General features: G+C 48.5%; 1 protein-coding gene across 5 annotated transcripts in view; it reads right to left on the bottom strand.

The window, feature by feature from the left end:
* Positions 1-1,855: 1,855 nt before the first annotated feature.
* The window catches only part of Eif2d (eukaryotic translation initiation factor 2D), a 23,635-nt gene continuing 11,988 nt past the window's right edge, over positions 1,856-13,502 (bottom strand). For 2 of the 5 annotated variants that reach the window (XM_023701153.1, XM_004641142.2), the window contains 10 exons: positions 12,897-13,129; positions 12,369-12,486; positions 10,127-10,172; positions 9,624-9,727; positions 9,359-9,508; positions 8,900-8,989; positions 6,441-6,536; positions 5,290-5,410; positions 3,957-4,131; positions 1,856-2,047 (listed from right to left, as the gene is read on the bottom strand). In XM_023701153.1, coding sequence (XP_023556921.1) covers positions 1,980-2,047; positions 3,957-4,131; positions 5,290-5,410; positions 6,441-6,536; positions 8,900-8,989; positions 9,359-9,508; positions 9,624-9,727; positions 10,127-10,172; positions 12,369-12,486; positions 12,897-13,129 — 1,201 coding nt within the window. In that variant the 3' untranslated portion in view covers positions 1,856-1,979. The remainder of the gene's footprint in view (positions 2,048-3,956; positions 4,132-5,289; positions 5,411-6,440; positions 6,537-8,899; positions 8,990-9,358; positions 9,509-9,623; positions 9,728-10,126; positions 10,173-12,368; positions 12,487-12,896; positions 13,130-13,502) is intronic. The other 3 variants (XM_023701155.1, XM_023701154.1, XM_004641143.2) reach the window with 3 other exon arrangements.

Here is a 13,502-nt window from a genome sequence, read left to right on the forward strand (position 1 = left end):
AGGAAGAATGTGTCCTCGGAAACATAAGCCCATTACATTTGGAGGAGGAATCAATTAGATGACCAAAGGAATCCAGCAAAGGGACATGTCCATAACCAACCATGCAAGTTACTGAGGGGCAAATCTTGGTGTGTTCTCGTGCTGACCGTGCATCACACTCTCCAGAGCTCACCCAGTCCAGTCTCCCTCCTTCCCTCCCATCTGCCAGGCAGCCCTAACAGCAGCCAATCACCATGCACATGTGCCACCAGCAGTGGCCTAGACTTCCAAAAGGACATTGTCTTTCAATGACTTTGCCAAAGCACAGAAATGAAGTGGCTTCTGCTTTACACTGAAACTCGTTTTGCTAGAGCACACGTTTACACCAGTTTGACCTCAATATAGATGATGAGGCTTAGCATGTAGAAAGAAACCCACCACATAGTCCAGCTGCACACAGCCCCCTTCCCATCTCCATGCTACTTGCAAGGGCAAAAGGGAGGGTGACTTAGTCCAAAGGTGTCACCATTCCTGGAAAAGCCACTCAGCAGAGGTCTCAACAGCACTCAGTCACAGCACAGCTCTGGGCTGAACACAGCTAAGAGTGGATGCTCCTTTACTCTTATGGGACCTAGCCCCCCACTCCTGGCCTTGTTTCTCTAGCAGGGATTAACAAGAAAAAAATGCCACCTCTCTGAGCCTCCAGACCTTCCAAGACTGTGAAGGAACTTTGTACAGCACTACAAGTCACTGGCAGGCATTTTCAGCCACCTGTTACTCTTACACACACAACTCCCTCCAGCAGACTGGCTGTCCAGAGGCTCTGCTGCAGCAGGGTCATGTCTGGGGCCAATTTCTAGAAATCATTTCCTGGCTTCACAGGCTCCTGCCAGGAGCGATGGTAATGGCTTACTTACCAGTGAAAAGGCCTATTCTGGGCTGAGGGCAAGAGGCAGCAGGCCCCACACACCCGATGCTTACTCCCGTTCTTCCTGCCCAAGCTTCCAACGGACAATGTGGGGCTATTTTCAAGGCTTTATGTCATTTTTTTTGAAAAGTGATGCAAGAAAGGAAAATGGGAGCACAATGAAGTGTAACTTTCTAGATGGTAAAATCCAGACCTTGGAGGGACTTGGCTCAGCTTCTCCTCCTGCTGGACAAGGAGTGAACTGCTGCAGAAATGACTGCCAACTGCCAAGCACCGACAGCAATGCTGCTGGATACCTGGCATCCAGTGAGTGCTGAGGACTTTGACAGAAGAACATTTCTCTTAAAAAGGTGACCATGGGATTCCTTGTGCAGCATTTCAGGATGTTAGTGCATGGGCCCTCTGAATATCTCCTCCATGAATTCCAGGTTAAAAAGTTGGATGAAAGAAGACATTTGTCAGCTAAGACTTCACCACAAGGTCATCACCTCAGGACTGCATCACAAAGTCACCTGCCATTGGCGGCACGCTCAAGTTAGGGAGCCGTCACACAGACTCATGCACCGCTGTGCTTCTGCTGTTTACATCCATGCAGCCTACATTCTGCTGCAATTTAGTTCATTCCTCTGTGGCCTTGCCTGACAGCGCAGAGCATCAGGCTCTGTCTTCTCTATGAGGGGTATGAAAGGACTATTTTGGGGGTAGGTTAAGCAGGTAGTAGGAATGGAAGAGGCAACGTAACAACTGGTAGAGGGGCTTTCCAAGCAGGAAGCCCGCCCACCAGAACGTGCAGCCTGCCTTGCAGCGGAAGTGGGAGGAACTGAACTATGGAAACCTGGCAGATGAAAAGGCACTGGGCGCAGCCTCTTCTGTCAACTGAAAACGCTGCTGACTTTAAAGGTCAGCACACTATTTTTGCAAAGTGGTGGAAAGAAGAGGGGAGTCCAATTTAGATTACAATAAAAATTTTTGGTAAAGAATTATATTTTTAATTTGCAAAAGCTGAAAATGCTCATAAATTACCAACCCAGAATCTGGATTTCCGGGGAATCCACCACCTAAAACGAGTCGGTCACTTCTTGCCAGGCTTGGGCGCCTTTTCCAGGCCTTGGATGTATCTTCGCGGAAGCCTGTACTCTTCTACAACGCAAAAAGCAGACAGTGCTGGGTGAGCTCTGGCTCTCCCCTGCCCCACCCCGCCCACCTCTCCGCAGCACTCTGTGCCAACCTGGGGCCCAGCTAACGTGCAGACCCTCCAGGCCCACGGCATCCCCGCCGTCAAGGCACTGCTCTAATTGGGCCCACTGAGGCTCACGGCCTCAGGGATGCCCTCTGGGACAGAGAACTTCCACACCTCAGCCAGTTAGCTGCCTGCTTGGTGGACAGGGAGGAGGCATTTAGAATTTGGGGGGCCAAAGAGGGAGAGAGAGACAGAGATGAATTATGTGGAACTGGGGATTGAACTCATATGTGCTCTTCTGTTTTGTGCTTCTCAGCATCATGCGCAGCCTTTACTTACAGGGCTTGGCTGGGAGGCACTGCCTCAGGCCACAACTTTAGTGCTCATTTACAATGTGTTGGGCCCTGAGGATGGGAAAAGCACAAAAAAGGCAAGGCCTCTGCTTCGAGGCACTTCATCTGGTGGGCAAGGCATGGACCTGGTGTATCAGGAAAGACAGAGGATAGCAGGCTGGGAAGGGTGTGAGAGCTGCACCAGGCCTCCAGGAGACGACTCAGGTGGGAGAGTGCGCATAAGGAGCTGAGGAGTTTGCTCCAAAAGCAAGGAAGGGGCACAAAGTTTCTGAAGGGGAGTGACACGACTGCATTTGTTTAAGAAATTTGACAAATGAGGCTGGGTCACCAGGGTGAGCAGAAGGAATGGAGACTCTGCATGATAAAAAAAAAAAAAAAAAAGTGCCAAGCCCAGGAGCAGTACTTGAGGCAGGAGAGGTTGTGGTGCAGCAGGCCAGTCTGCCAGCATCTAGGAGGCTGAGGCAGGAGGTCTGCAAACTCACACAACCAGGCTGGGCAACTCAGTACCTCAGAAAGCCTGTATCCCAAAACAAACAATAGAAACAAAAGGGGTGGGGCAGGGCTCAATGCAAAGGTCCTGGGTTCAAGCCCCATCACTACCTCCATAGCCCCCACAGAACAGCTCAGGACAAAGTACTGAGCTGCTCTACACTGCGGTTTCCTCATCTGCAGAACAGGTAATAGTTCTGCAGCTTCATTTTGACTATGGAGCTATCTGCCAAAAGCTCAAACAGGGGCTTGCACCATTTGGGTGCCCAGTAAATGTCTTACAAAACCAGAGGAACAGGGAGAACAGTAATAGTGTATGTGCTGGAGACAGCAGTGAGCTCACGAGGGGCCACTGGACCTGGTTCAAACTCTGACTCCATCTGTTAGCTGCTAAAAACTACATGGGTGCGTGTGTGTGAGAGAGCGTGTGCGCGTGTGTGCGTGTGCACGCACATGCCCCCATATGCAGATGCTTCCTGATGTCTGATGGGGTTATGTCCTGATAAGCCCTCATAAGCTGAACTATTACAAGCTGACAGCGCAGGTAATGCACTGACCCCCTGCACATCACAGCGCAGGAGCGGAAGCATGTATCACAGGGTCAGCTGTTTACCCTCAGAGCTGACTAGAGGCTGTGCCTGCCCAACATAAGCATACTGCTAACCTAGGAAAAGATCAAAATTCAAAACTCAGAGGGGGGCTTGCTAGTTAGCTCAGTTGTTTAAAGTGCCTTCTTGGGCACTCAGGTGCAGGGCACTGAGGTGCAATCCCCAGCTCCATAAGCCTCACCAGATCCACCCTTAAGGCAGTCTGAGCCAGCCAAAAAAAGAAAAAAAAACCCAAAAATCCTTCAAAACTCAAGAGTATAGGCTCTGTTAACTGTGCAGTACTTTCACACTGCTTGAAGCACTGTAAGTCAGGGATGTCTGTGAATGTGTACACGCATGTCACAACAACCTGATCAAGGTCAGGCAGCAGGAAATCTGCAACGTGGCCCAACGCCTCTGCTCTTGAGAGGGGTGCTTACCAAGCAGCAGCTGGCCCAGGTGGTGGATCTGGTTGCCCTGAATCTGCACCTGCAGACTGTCCTTGGCTTGAGAGACAGGAGTGACAGTGGTGCTGGCCTGGCATCGCTGCTGGAGGATGGTGGCCACTGAAAATGGATCTAGACCGTAGGCCTCTAAGTTTCTGACCACAGTCACCTGAGGAACAAAAGGATAGTGGACAGACAGTGAGTACAAAACACGTGCCCTCCCTTGCAGCGGGCCTTTCTGAGCACCCCAGTCTCCGCTCTTCCTTATGGTTCATCAGCTCAATGGCATTTTCTATCCAGACAGATTATTTTATACTTCTAAAATGATTCTCTAGGTGCCGGCCAAATAGCTCAGATTAAAGCACCTGCAAGCAGGCACAGAGGCCAGGGGTTGGATCCCTGGACCAGCCGTGCCAGCCACGCCCCCCGCTGGGGGGGGTACTGAGATGGCAAATCAGACTGGGTGTGGTGGCATGCGCTGGTAATCTCAGGTCTTGGGAGGCTGTAAACAGGCAGATCACTACGAGTCCGATCTAGTAGTAAGACCCTGAACACCCTGTAGACCCTTCCCTAAAATACAAAAATAAATAAAACGGTTCTCTATCCCATCTAATATATGTTATTCTCTATGTCACACACACATAATTTGTTAAGCTTTCTTTTTTTAATCATGAAGACTATAAAACGTAAGTAAAAGCAAAATAGTAGAATGCACCTCCATGGACAGCTTCAACAGTTACCAGCTCACAGCCACCCTTGCTTCTCCTGCACCTCCATCCAGGCAAACGCTGCATCAAGCCTGGGTCTGAGTCCCGAGCCCATGCTCCTAACTGCACACCACTAGCGAGCTCTCTATGTGCAGTCCACGCCTGTCTTCTTGGGATTTCTCCCAGTGACCCTGATGCATCTTCTCGGCCTCCCAAGAATGCTTCTCTTGCAGAAGACAGCTCTCCACATGTCTGAGGTCAGATGGAATTAGCTGCCCACAGCTCTGTGCTGCCTTGCTAAACAAATGTGATTCCTTCAGCTACTTCCTACAAGTGAAAACACTGAGCAAGACCCAAGAGGTAACAGAACGTGTAAGAGCTGACGCTTAACATGTTTTACTGAGGAAAACAATAAAATCTTTACTTTTATAAACAGGCATTAGCAGGCTTCCAGGCATTACCCTCTAGCTTGAGGAAGGGGATTCAGCTCCACCTGTCTGACACAGGGCCCAGCCAGGCACACAAGCGTGTTTCATAAACAACTCTGCAGTGTTGGAAGCCAGCCTACAAACTTCCAGTAATAGGACGGAGACCAGAACTTAGCGTCTTTTTAAAATTACCTTTTTATTATAAGCCCTCTGTCCTAAGGTGATGTCAATGGGACAAATTTTCCCTTTCTTCACAATGGGCTCCTGTCCAGCAAAGGTCACTTGATGGGCAGGCTGCAGTTTTTCAAGACATCTGAAAAGAGAGTTGTGATTAAAAAGAAATAAAAGACCAGGGGAGCCACCTGCCGGCAGGCACTGGATGGAAGCTGACTTTGTAGGGCCCTGGTCTGAAACCGGGCTGTGCGCAAGACTCTTCCAGGTCCCCACTGCACCAGCGTCGCTGTGGAGATGTCACAAAAGCTCCCCAAGTACAGCGAAGGCTGAAATCCACTGCCTCAGGGACTTGGCCCCAGGAACTGCCCACTGGCCTGGCCTTCCAAGACTCACAGGCTGCTTTGTGGGAGTCCGACCCATCTCAACAACAGACCTTTCTGGGCTTTTGCCTTTCTGGCTTTTTGCTTTCTTGCCTTCACATTGCTAGCATGTTTCAATTAATACATAACATAACACCCTAAAGGATGTTTTGTTATATAATATCAGAACATAAGGAATTTGCACCTGTTATCTGACCAGATTTTCTTCAGGCATCCTATATATAAGGATGGACAGACTTTTTCTATGAAGAGCCAGACAGTAAATATTTTAGGTCTGATTGGCCTAAAGCTGTCAGATGGTAACAACTACTCAATTCTGCCATTTCAGGACAAGGCACTCACAGACAATGCATAAATAGGGATGGATGTGTTCCAACAGACCTTTTTCTTTACTGAAATAGGTGACAGGCCGGATTTGGCCCAAGACCTACAGTTTTCTGACTTCTGATATATTTTCAGTTCTGGTTCTGTGAAATAGTGGCATTAAGAATCTTTCCTTTGAAGACATTAAGATAATTTTCCCTATCCCTTTTTGCTTCTCTTGTTGAAGTAATTTTTTATTAATGATTCTTTTCTTCCTTCCTCTCAAGTCCTCCTATGTCATTTTGCCTCAAACTGTCCCAAGGAACTTCATTTCAGACTTACTCAAGCCCATGTACTTGCAGAATAAAACATTATCCACTATGGCAAGAAAGTCACAGACCATTATAGTGATGATCTTGAAGTTTAAGGTGATAGATCTTAAGGAGAGGGCACAAAAGTTGGAGAAAGATCGCCAATTCCTGTCACCTGCTCAAGAGCCTGTCCCACGGAAGCTTCATGACTGTGTGCTGTTCATTTTTCTCTAGGATACAGTCACATAGGATGGGATCCAATTTCACTAGACTGAAGGGAAAGAAGAGGCAATAAAGAAACCCAAGTCTGGACCCTTCTGCCCACCAGGTGACTCAGGATTCATCTTTTATGTCTGCTTCATAGTTGTTCAGGACTGGCCTCAGTTATGAGGACAGAGTGTTTCAGGACTGTAGCCATCAGTGGGAGGTGTAAGCCCACTTTACTAGGTGGGGAAGCAGGCGGGGGACGTGTGGGATGGGACAAATCTGAAGACCAGCATTAGTGCCTCAGCTCTGCTACAAAGCATGCAATGCAACGCCCTGGGCTTATCTTCTTAGTAAACTGGCAAGGAAGTGGGGATATACACGGGAACTGCTCCACTCTGATTAGCATACAGCATACGTGCATGGGACTGCTGCACAGTATCCCATGAATTTGTAGAGTGAAAAATAATAATTTAGGGCTAGGGTGTAGCTCAGTGGTAAAGAACTTGCCTAGTACATGTGAAGCCCTACTGAGTTCTACCCTCAGCACTACAAAGTAAGTTTAAATATAAAACAAATGAGGATGAGGTTGGAGTGTGGCACAAACCTGTGATCCCAGCACTGGGGTGGCTAAGGCAGGAGGACTCCCATGAGTTTGAGGTTGGTCTGGGCTATAAAAGCTAATTCAAGACCAGCCTGTACTACATAGCAAGACTCTGTCTTACAACAGACAAACAAATAACCAAAAGCAAATGAGGGCCAGGGAGATAGCTCAGTGGAATAAGCGCTTCCCTGGCAAGCTCAAGGACCTGAGTTCGATCCCCAGTTCCACCAAAAAAAAAAAGTTAAACTGGACCGGAAGGACTCAACTTTTAGATCATGACAATGTCTTTTTTGTTGCTTCCTTGAGATAGAGTCTTGCGATATACAGTAGTCCTTGGATATTTCACAGTTCCACTTTCACAGATCTACTCTTTCATGGGCTTTCAAAAAATATTAAGCTAGGGGCCGGGGAGATGGCTCAGTGGAATAAGCGCTTCCCTGGCAAGCTCAAGGACCTGAGTTCGATCCCCAGTTCCACCAAAAAAAAAAAGTTAAACTGGACCGGAAGGACTCAACTTTTAGATCATGACAATGTCTTTTTTGTTGCTTCCTTGAGATAGAGTCTTGCGATATACAGTAGTCCTTGGATATTTCACAGTTCCACTTTCACAGATCTACTCTTTCATGGGCTTTCAAAAAATATTAAGCTAGGGGCCGGGGAGATGGCTCAGTGGAATAAGCGCTTCCCTGGCAAGCGCAAGGGCCTGAGTTCAATTCCCGGTTCCACAAAAAAAAAAAAAAAAAAAAGTGTATACATAAAAAGTATTAAGCTAAGGGCCAGCGAGATAGTTCAGCAAACTAAGCACCTATTTAGGTAAGTGCAGGGGCTGGGGTTTGACCCCCAGCACCCCATGCCACGCTGGCCCCGTCCCCAGGAGCGCTGAGCCAGCAACCGAGTCAGGTGCGATGGCATACACCTATAATCCCAGCACTGGGGAGGCTGAAAACAGGAGGATCACTATGCATCTGAGCTGTGTAGTGAGACCCTATACCAAACACATTAAAAAAAAAAAAAATTAAGATAAACTATTGCAGATTTTTTCTGTATCATGGGATCTTTCAGTACCGTACAGTATACATATGTTGCTAAAATTACATAAGTTAGGGGCCAGGGAGACGGCTCAGTAGGATAAGCGCTTGACTGGCAAACGCAAGGATCTGAGTTCAAGCCCCGGTTCTGCAAAAAATAAATAAATAAAATTACATAGGTTTACGAGTTTAGAAAATGGCTAAAAACACTAGAAATGTTTTTAAAAGTGTGGGAAAGGTTTATAAGAATGTGGGAAGGATTTATAAAGCCTTAAAATATATATAAATACTAAAACAAATGTAACATCACTACTTTGCAGATTTTCGCTTATCACAGGGACATCTGGAACGGAACCTCCACCATAAGTGAAGGACCACCATAGTTCAGGCTGGCCTTGAATTTGCCACTCCACAGTGCTAGGATTATAGGCATGCACCACCATACATGCCTCCAGGTTGTCGTTTTAGGTTAAAAAAAAAAAGTCAATGGGCCTCCCTGGAAGTGCAGCATGGTCCTTATTAAGAAAATAATACCAAAACAACATCTGCCTGTGAAGCTTGGTGCTGGCTATATTAAGGCACTGTCAGCTCAGTGCACAGGCTGGGTTGACAGCACTGAGTGATCTGAACACCCCGGCCAGTAACTCTAAATGTCCATAGCCCACATCTAGCCTTTAGGCAATGGCCTTGTGTGAGATGCTGAGATTTTCTGGTCTCCATCTCCAGACCTCTGCCCTAAGTGCATCTATGTCTCTAAGGATAGACCTGACAAGACAGATCTTGTTTTCAGCCACTCACTTCTTGTTGTTCGCATCCACCAGGTCATTTTTCTTGGCATAGTCAATGACGCTTGCTCGGACCTCACTGGCTTCGAGAGTGCTCCCCTTCCTAGGAGACAAAAGGTGCCTGGGGTTGTTCCAGCTGTGCCAAGAGACAGACCGTAAATACCCAGACTCCTCCCTGCTCAGCAGCCCTCTCTCCTTGGCTTCTGACCTCTGTTTTCTTCCTCCTTGCTGGCTGAGGAGGGCAAAACTGGGAAGGAGGCATAATGCTGATTTGGGAGGAAGGGATAGAAGCAGGCAGGGGATTGAACTCAGGACCCTGCACTTGCCAGGCGGGTGCTTATGCTGCTGAGCTATCACCCCAGCCCTAGGAGCAGGCAGGTTTTGCTAATCACAGAGGAACACCATTCAGGCTGAGAAAGGACGTGTAGCCATAATACCTCACAGGCAGAGCAGGGCTGCTCTCCAAACTCACTTGTAGCCAGACTGTTGGAAGAGCAGGGTCATGCTGGCAGGGACACAGTAAAGGGCTTTTATATCTGGAGGGTGATACGGCTGTTCCCTGCTACCTTCCTGCACAGTCTGTGAGGTCAGGGAGGGCTCAGGGATGATGAAAGATGTGATCCTAAAATCCAACAGAAGAAAAAACATACTTTATACCACTGTCTCCACAGTAACCACTCAAGAGGCCCAGTGCCCAGGGACCAGCTGAGCTCTAGAAACCAGGCCCCTGCACTCACCTCGGATGCTTCCAGTCCACAGCCACAATGCTCTCCACTCCTCTGCTCAGCTCCTTCACCTGTACAATCTCCTCCTGTTGCATGTGCTGCAGGAACTTAGAGAGCTGGGGAGAGGAACAGGCAGAGGCCTCATTGATTCCACACATACACTGAGGCCCTGGGAAGTGCTAGCACAGGTGACAGACCCTAGTCCTTGCCCTCCTTCAACTGGGACTGGGACTGGGCGGGCCAGGCCCTACCCCACCCCATCCCACCCTGTAGGTCAGGGGGCAAAGAGATGCCAGATACTAATTGTTGATGTGTGCAAGAACTCTAATCAGATACAGAAGGGCCAAGTGGGAAAGCAGAGTGGAGGCCCCCTCCTGCCTCAGCCCAGTTTTTTTATTTCCCTTATACCTAGAATCAAAAAACCTGACTATCCCAAGCCTACAGAGAGGTGTCCCCAGTGTCCATCCACCTTACACAGCTCTCCATGTGCGGATACAGAGATGACACCTGCTTACCTTTTTATAGCTCGATTTCTTTATGTCCAGCTGTTGTCCTTCAGGGCTGATGGCAGATGGAAATGCTAAGTTAAGCCAACAAAGCAACAGGGTGGGACCTGCCTGATGGGGAGGAGGAACCTGGCCTCAGCCTTCCTCCCCCATGTCCATTCCAGAGCTCTCTTCCTGGGGGTGGCACCCAAGAGGATGCAGACTATGGGACCCTCTGAGCCAGTGTCATCCAATAGAAGTCTCTGTGAAGTCGAGTACAATGGCCATTAAGCACTTGAAATGCACCTGCTGTGTTCAAGAACCTATATTTAAGTTTTATTCACTTTTAATTAATTTAGACTTAATTGGTCAGATGTGGCTATCAGCAACTGCATTAAGATACTGTTTTATATTGCTCTTTTTAAAAATATATTTTGTGCAGCATATCACTAGGCAGCTTGGACTCTAGTGATCCTCTTGTTTTCAGCCTCCCTAGCACGGGGATTACAGGCATGCACCACCATGCCCAGACTCAGTCACCAGGTGAGTGGGCCCGGGGGTGGGGCCAGCATGGCATGTGGCGCCAGGGACCAAACCCTGGCCCCTGCACTTGCCTAAGCAGGCACTTAGTCCACTAAGCTATCTCGCCGGCCCTCGATTCCTCTTTAACCAGAAAACTTTCCACAGTCACAAGTTCACACTCTGGACATTCACTCTAGACCAGGGGTTTAATTTTCATTTATTTATTTGGTACAAGGTCTTGCTATATAGCTAACTTGCAGTGATCCTCATGTCTCAGCCTCCCCAACACTGAGGATTACAGACATGTACCACCACGCTCAGTTTCAGTGCCAGCACACTCAGGGCAGGGCAGGGCCAGGCCAGCTTAGCATGCAGTACCGGGAACTGAACCTAGGTCCTTGCTCTTGTCAGGCAGGTGCTCAGACCACTGAGCCATCTTCCTAGTCCTTGAGTAGAGGTTCTTGATGAAAGTTCTTATCTTTCCCTCCTGCCAAAATTTACACCTCTCTGGGCTGGTGAGATGGCTCAGTGGTCTAAAGCACCTACTTAGAACAAGCTTAGCAAAGCACAGGGACTGCAGTTCAATCCCCCAGCACCACATGCCAGCCAGCCCTGCCCCCTGGTGGGCTGAGCTGGCCACACACACACACACACACACACACACACACATAAATTTAAAAAAAAATGTACACCTCTCAAAACATGCACTCAATGCCAGCAGCATTCTCAGGGAGGCCTTCTTGAACCCACACCAGGTGTTTACATCTGTCTCAGAGAATACACTAGGACCCTGTCCCCAGGCACTCATAAGCCGGAAGGTCAGGACAAATGACCAGGTTAGTACCCCACAATCTAATGTCTTACTTATATGGGTGCCTTCATGAAGCCCACAGGCAAACAGGAAGACATCAGATTAAAAACTATTTCTAAAGATACAGACCCAAAAATCTCAGAAAGCAAGAAGTTTAATCCAAGGGTAAAAAATCAACAGGCCTCCTGCCATGACAGTATGGAAGGAGTGCAATGACACATCAGCTGCACACTCTTTGCAGCAATCTGCTGTGGTTGCGTTCCCAGGGTTCTGGGCTCCAAGAGGAGCTGCTACCCACAGGTAACCCTGCCTCTTCTGGGGAGCTTATGCTGTGGGGACCAGAGCCTCACATCTCCTCTTTCTCAACATACAACTACATCCGGCCCTCCAACACTTCAGCATCACAAGAAGTCTCCTGATGGACACGTTGCCCAGGGACTGTCAGTGCAGGATGCTGCCTGACTCATGAGCAACAACCCAGGACCACCATAGCAGATGGCATTTGGAGAACCTTGAAAATAGCAACTTTCCATTCCTCCACAAGCTTTCACCAGCTCAAAGGGATGCTATTAAAATCCAGAAATAAGAAAGAAATAAGAAAAAAAAAAAAAAAAAAAAAAAAAAAACAGGGAAGATAGCACAAACTCACAAGAAAAAAGGAACATTAGAAAAAAAAAAACAATAAGGGCCGGCAAGATAGCTCAGCAAACTAAACGCCTGCTTTGGCAAGTCCGAGCTATGTAGTGAGACCCTGTACCAAACACGTAAGTGAAAAAAAAACCCAAATCAAAAACAGAATAAATCTTCCCAGATCAACCTTCCCCTCCACTCTCCCCACAGCATAGCCCTCAGTCAGTCCACATTATCCTGTCTGGCTCCAGCACCAACCCTGAGTGAGACCCAGCCCCTGGCTGCCAGCCCTGGCAGTGCCCTCCATACCAGCAGGAGAACATGTGGCTGCCAAGGAACGTGCTTGTGAGGAGCGGGAGGTCAGCCTTTTTGACTCGGCACTTCAAGGCCTGCAGGAAGCACTGCTGTAACAGGTCATCCATTTGCTCTGCAAGGCACAGACAGGAAGCACATTCTCCTGAGACCACAAATGCCTCCTCACTATGACTCTCTGGCTTGAAACAGAATGCACACTCAGGTACCGCAGTGCTGACTTGGGAACACCGAGCCTTTAGGTCGACCCAGAGAAGGGGGCCAAGCCATAAAGTCCCATTGCCCATCAGAAGAAGGTATCACTTTAGGGTGATACAGCTGGAAACAGCCCAAGTATCAGGGAATGCTGGCCCCAGTGAGACAGAACTTATGGAGAAGGTATCAGAAATAGGGAGCCAAAGGGCTGCTGTACCACCCTCACCCAGCCCCTCTCAGATCTCCAGTACCCTGCTAGGCAGAGGTGTGGTGAAGCATTGGTCTCCTAAGCTGGGAGGAGGGGCTAGGCCTCTGACTCCAGAGCCATACCTTGCTTCGATTTGCCATCAGTGGGGCCTGGGCTCAGGTCCTGAGCGCTGCCATCTTCTGAGGTTTCTGGGAGGGACTTTTCCCCATCTGCCTGATTGGCCTCCCCTTTCCCATCTTCTGCTCCCTGCAAGGCCAGGCCCTTCATGTCTTCCTGCACCTTCTCTTCACTGACATCGGTGGTATCCTGCACCGATGGAGCAATGGATGGTGGAGAGGACTTGTCTCCAGATTGCCTGGAAAAATCTCCCATCAGACACCAGGCAGCAGCCACAGCTCCATCCCTACTCTACCCACAGAAGTTACCAGGAGCTTGGAGCTGGCCAAAGCAGGAACATCACACAGAAAGCGAGAGCCTGTGTTTTCAGAGCAACTCTATTTCAATTCAATTCAGGGCCCAGAAAAGTTCCATGCTCCTCAGCCTGGCAAGTACAAGGTCCTGAGTTCAATTCCTGGTACAGAAAGGAAGCAAGGAAGGGAGGGAGGGAGGGAGTTCTATGCCTCCATTTCCTCATCTCTAAAATGGGGAAGATAATTCTTGCTTTCTTTCTAACCCAAAAGAATAACTATATTAATAGATATCCTGAGACAAAAAAAAAAAAAAAAATC

This window comes from Octodon degus, unplaced genomic scaffold, assembly GCF_000260255.1.
Source record: "Octodon degus isolate 3935 unplaced genomic scaffold, OctDeg1.0 scaffold00131, whole genome shotgun sequence".
NCBI lineage: Eukaryota > Metazoa > Chordata > Mammalia > Rodentia > Octodontidae > Octodon > Octodon degus.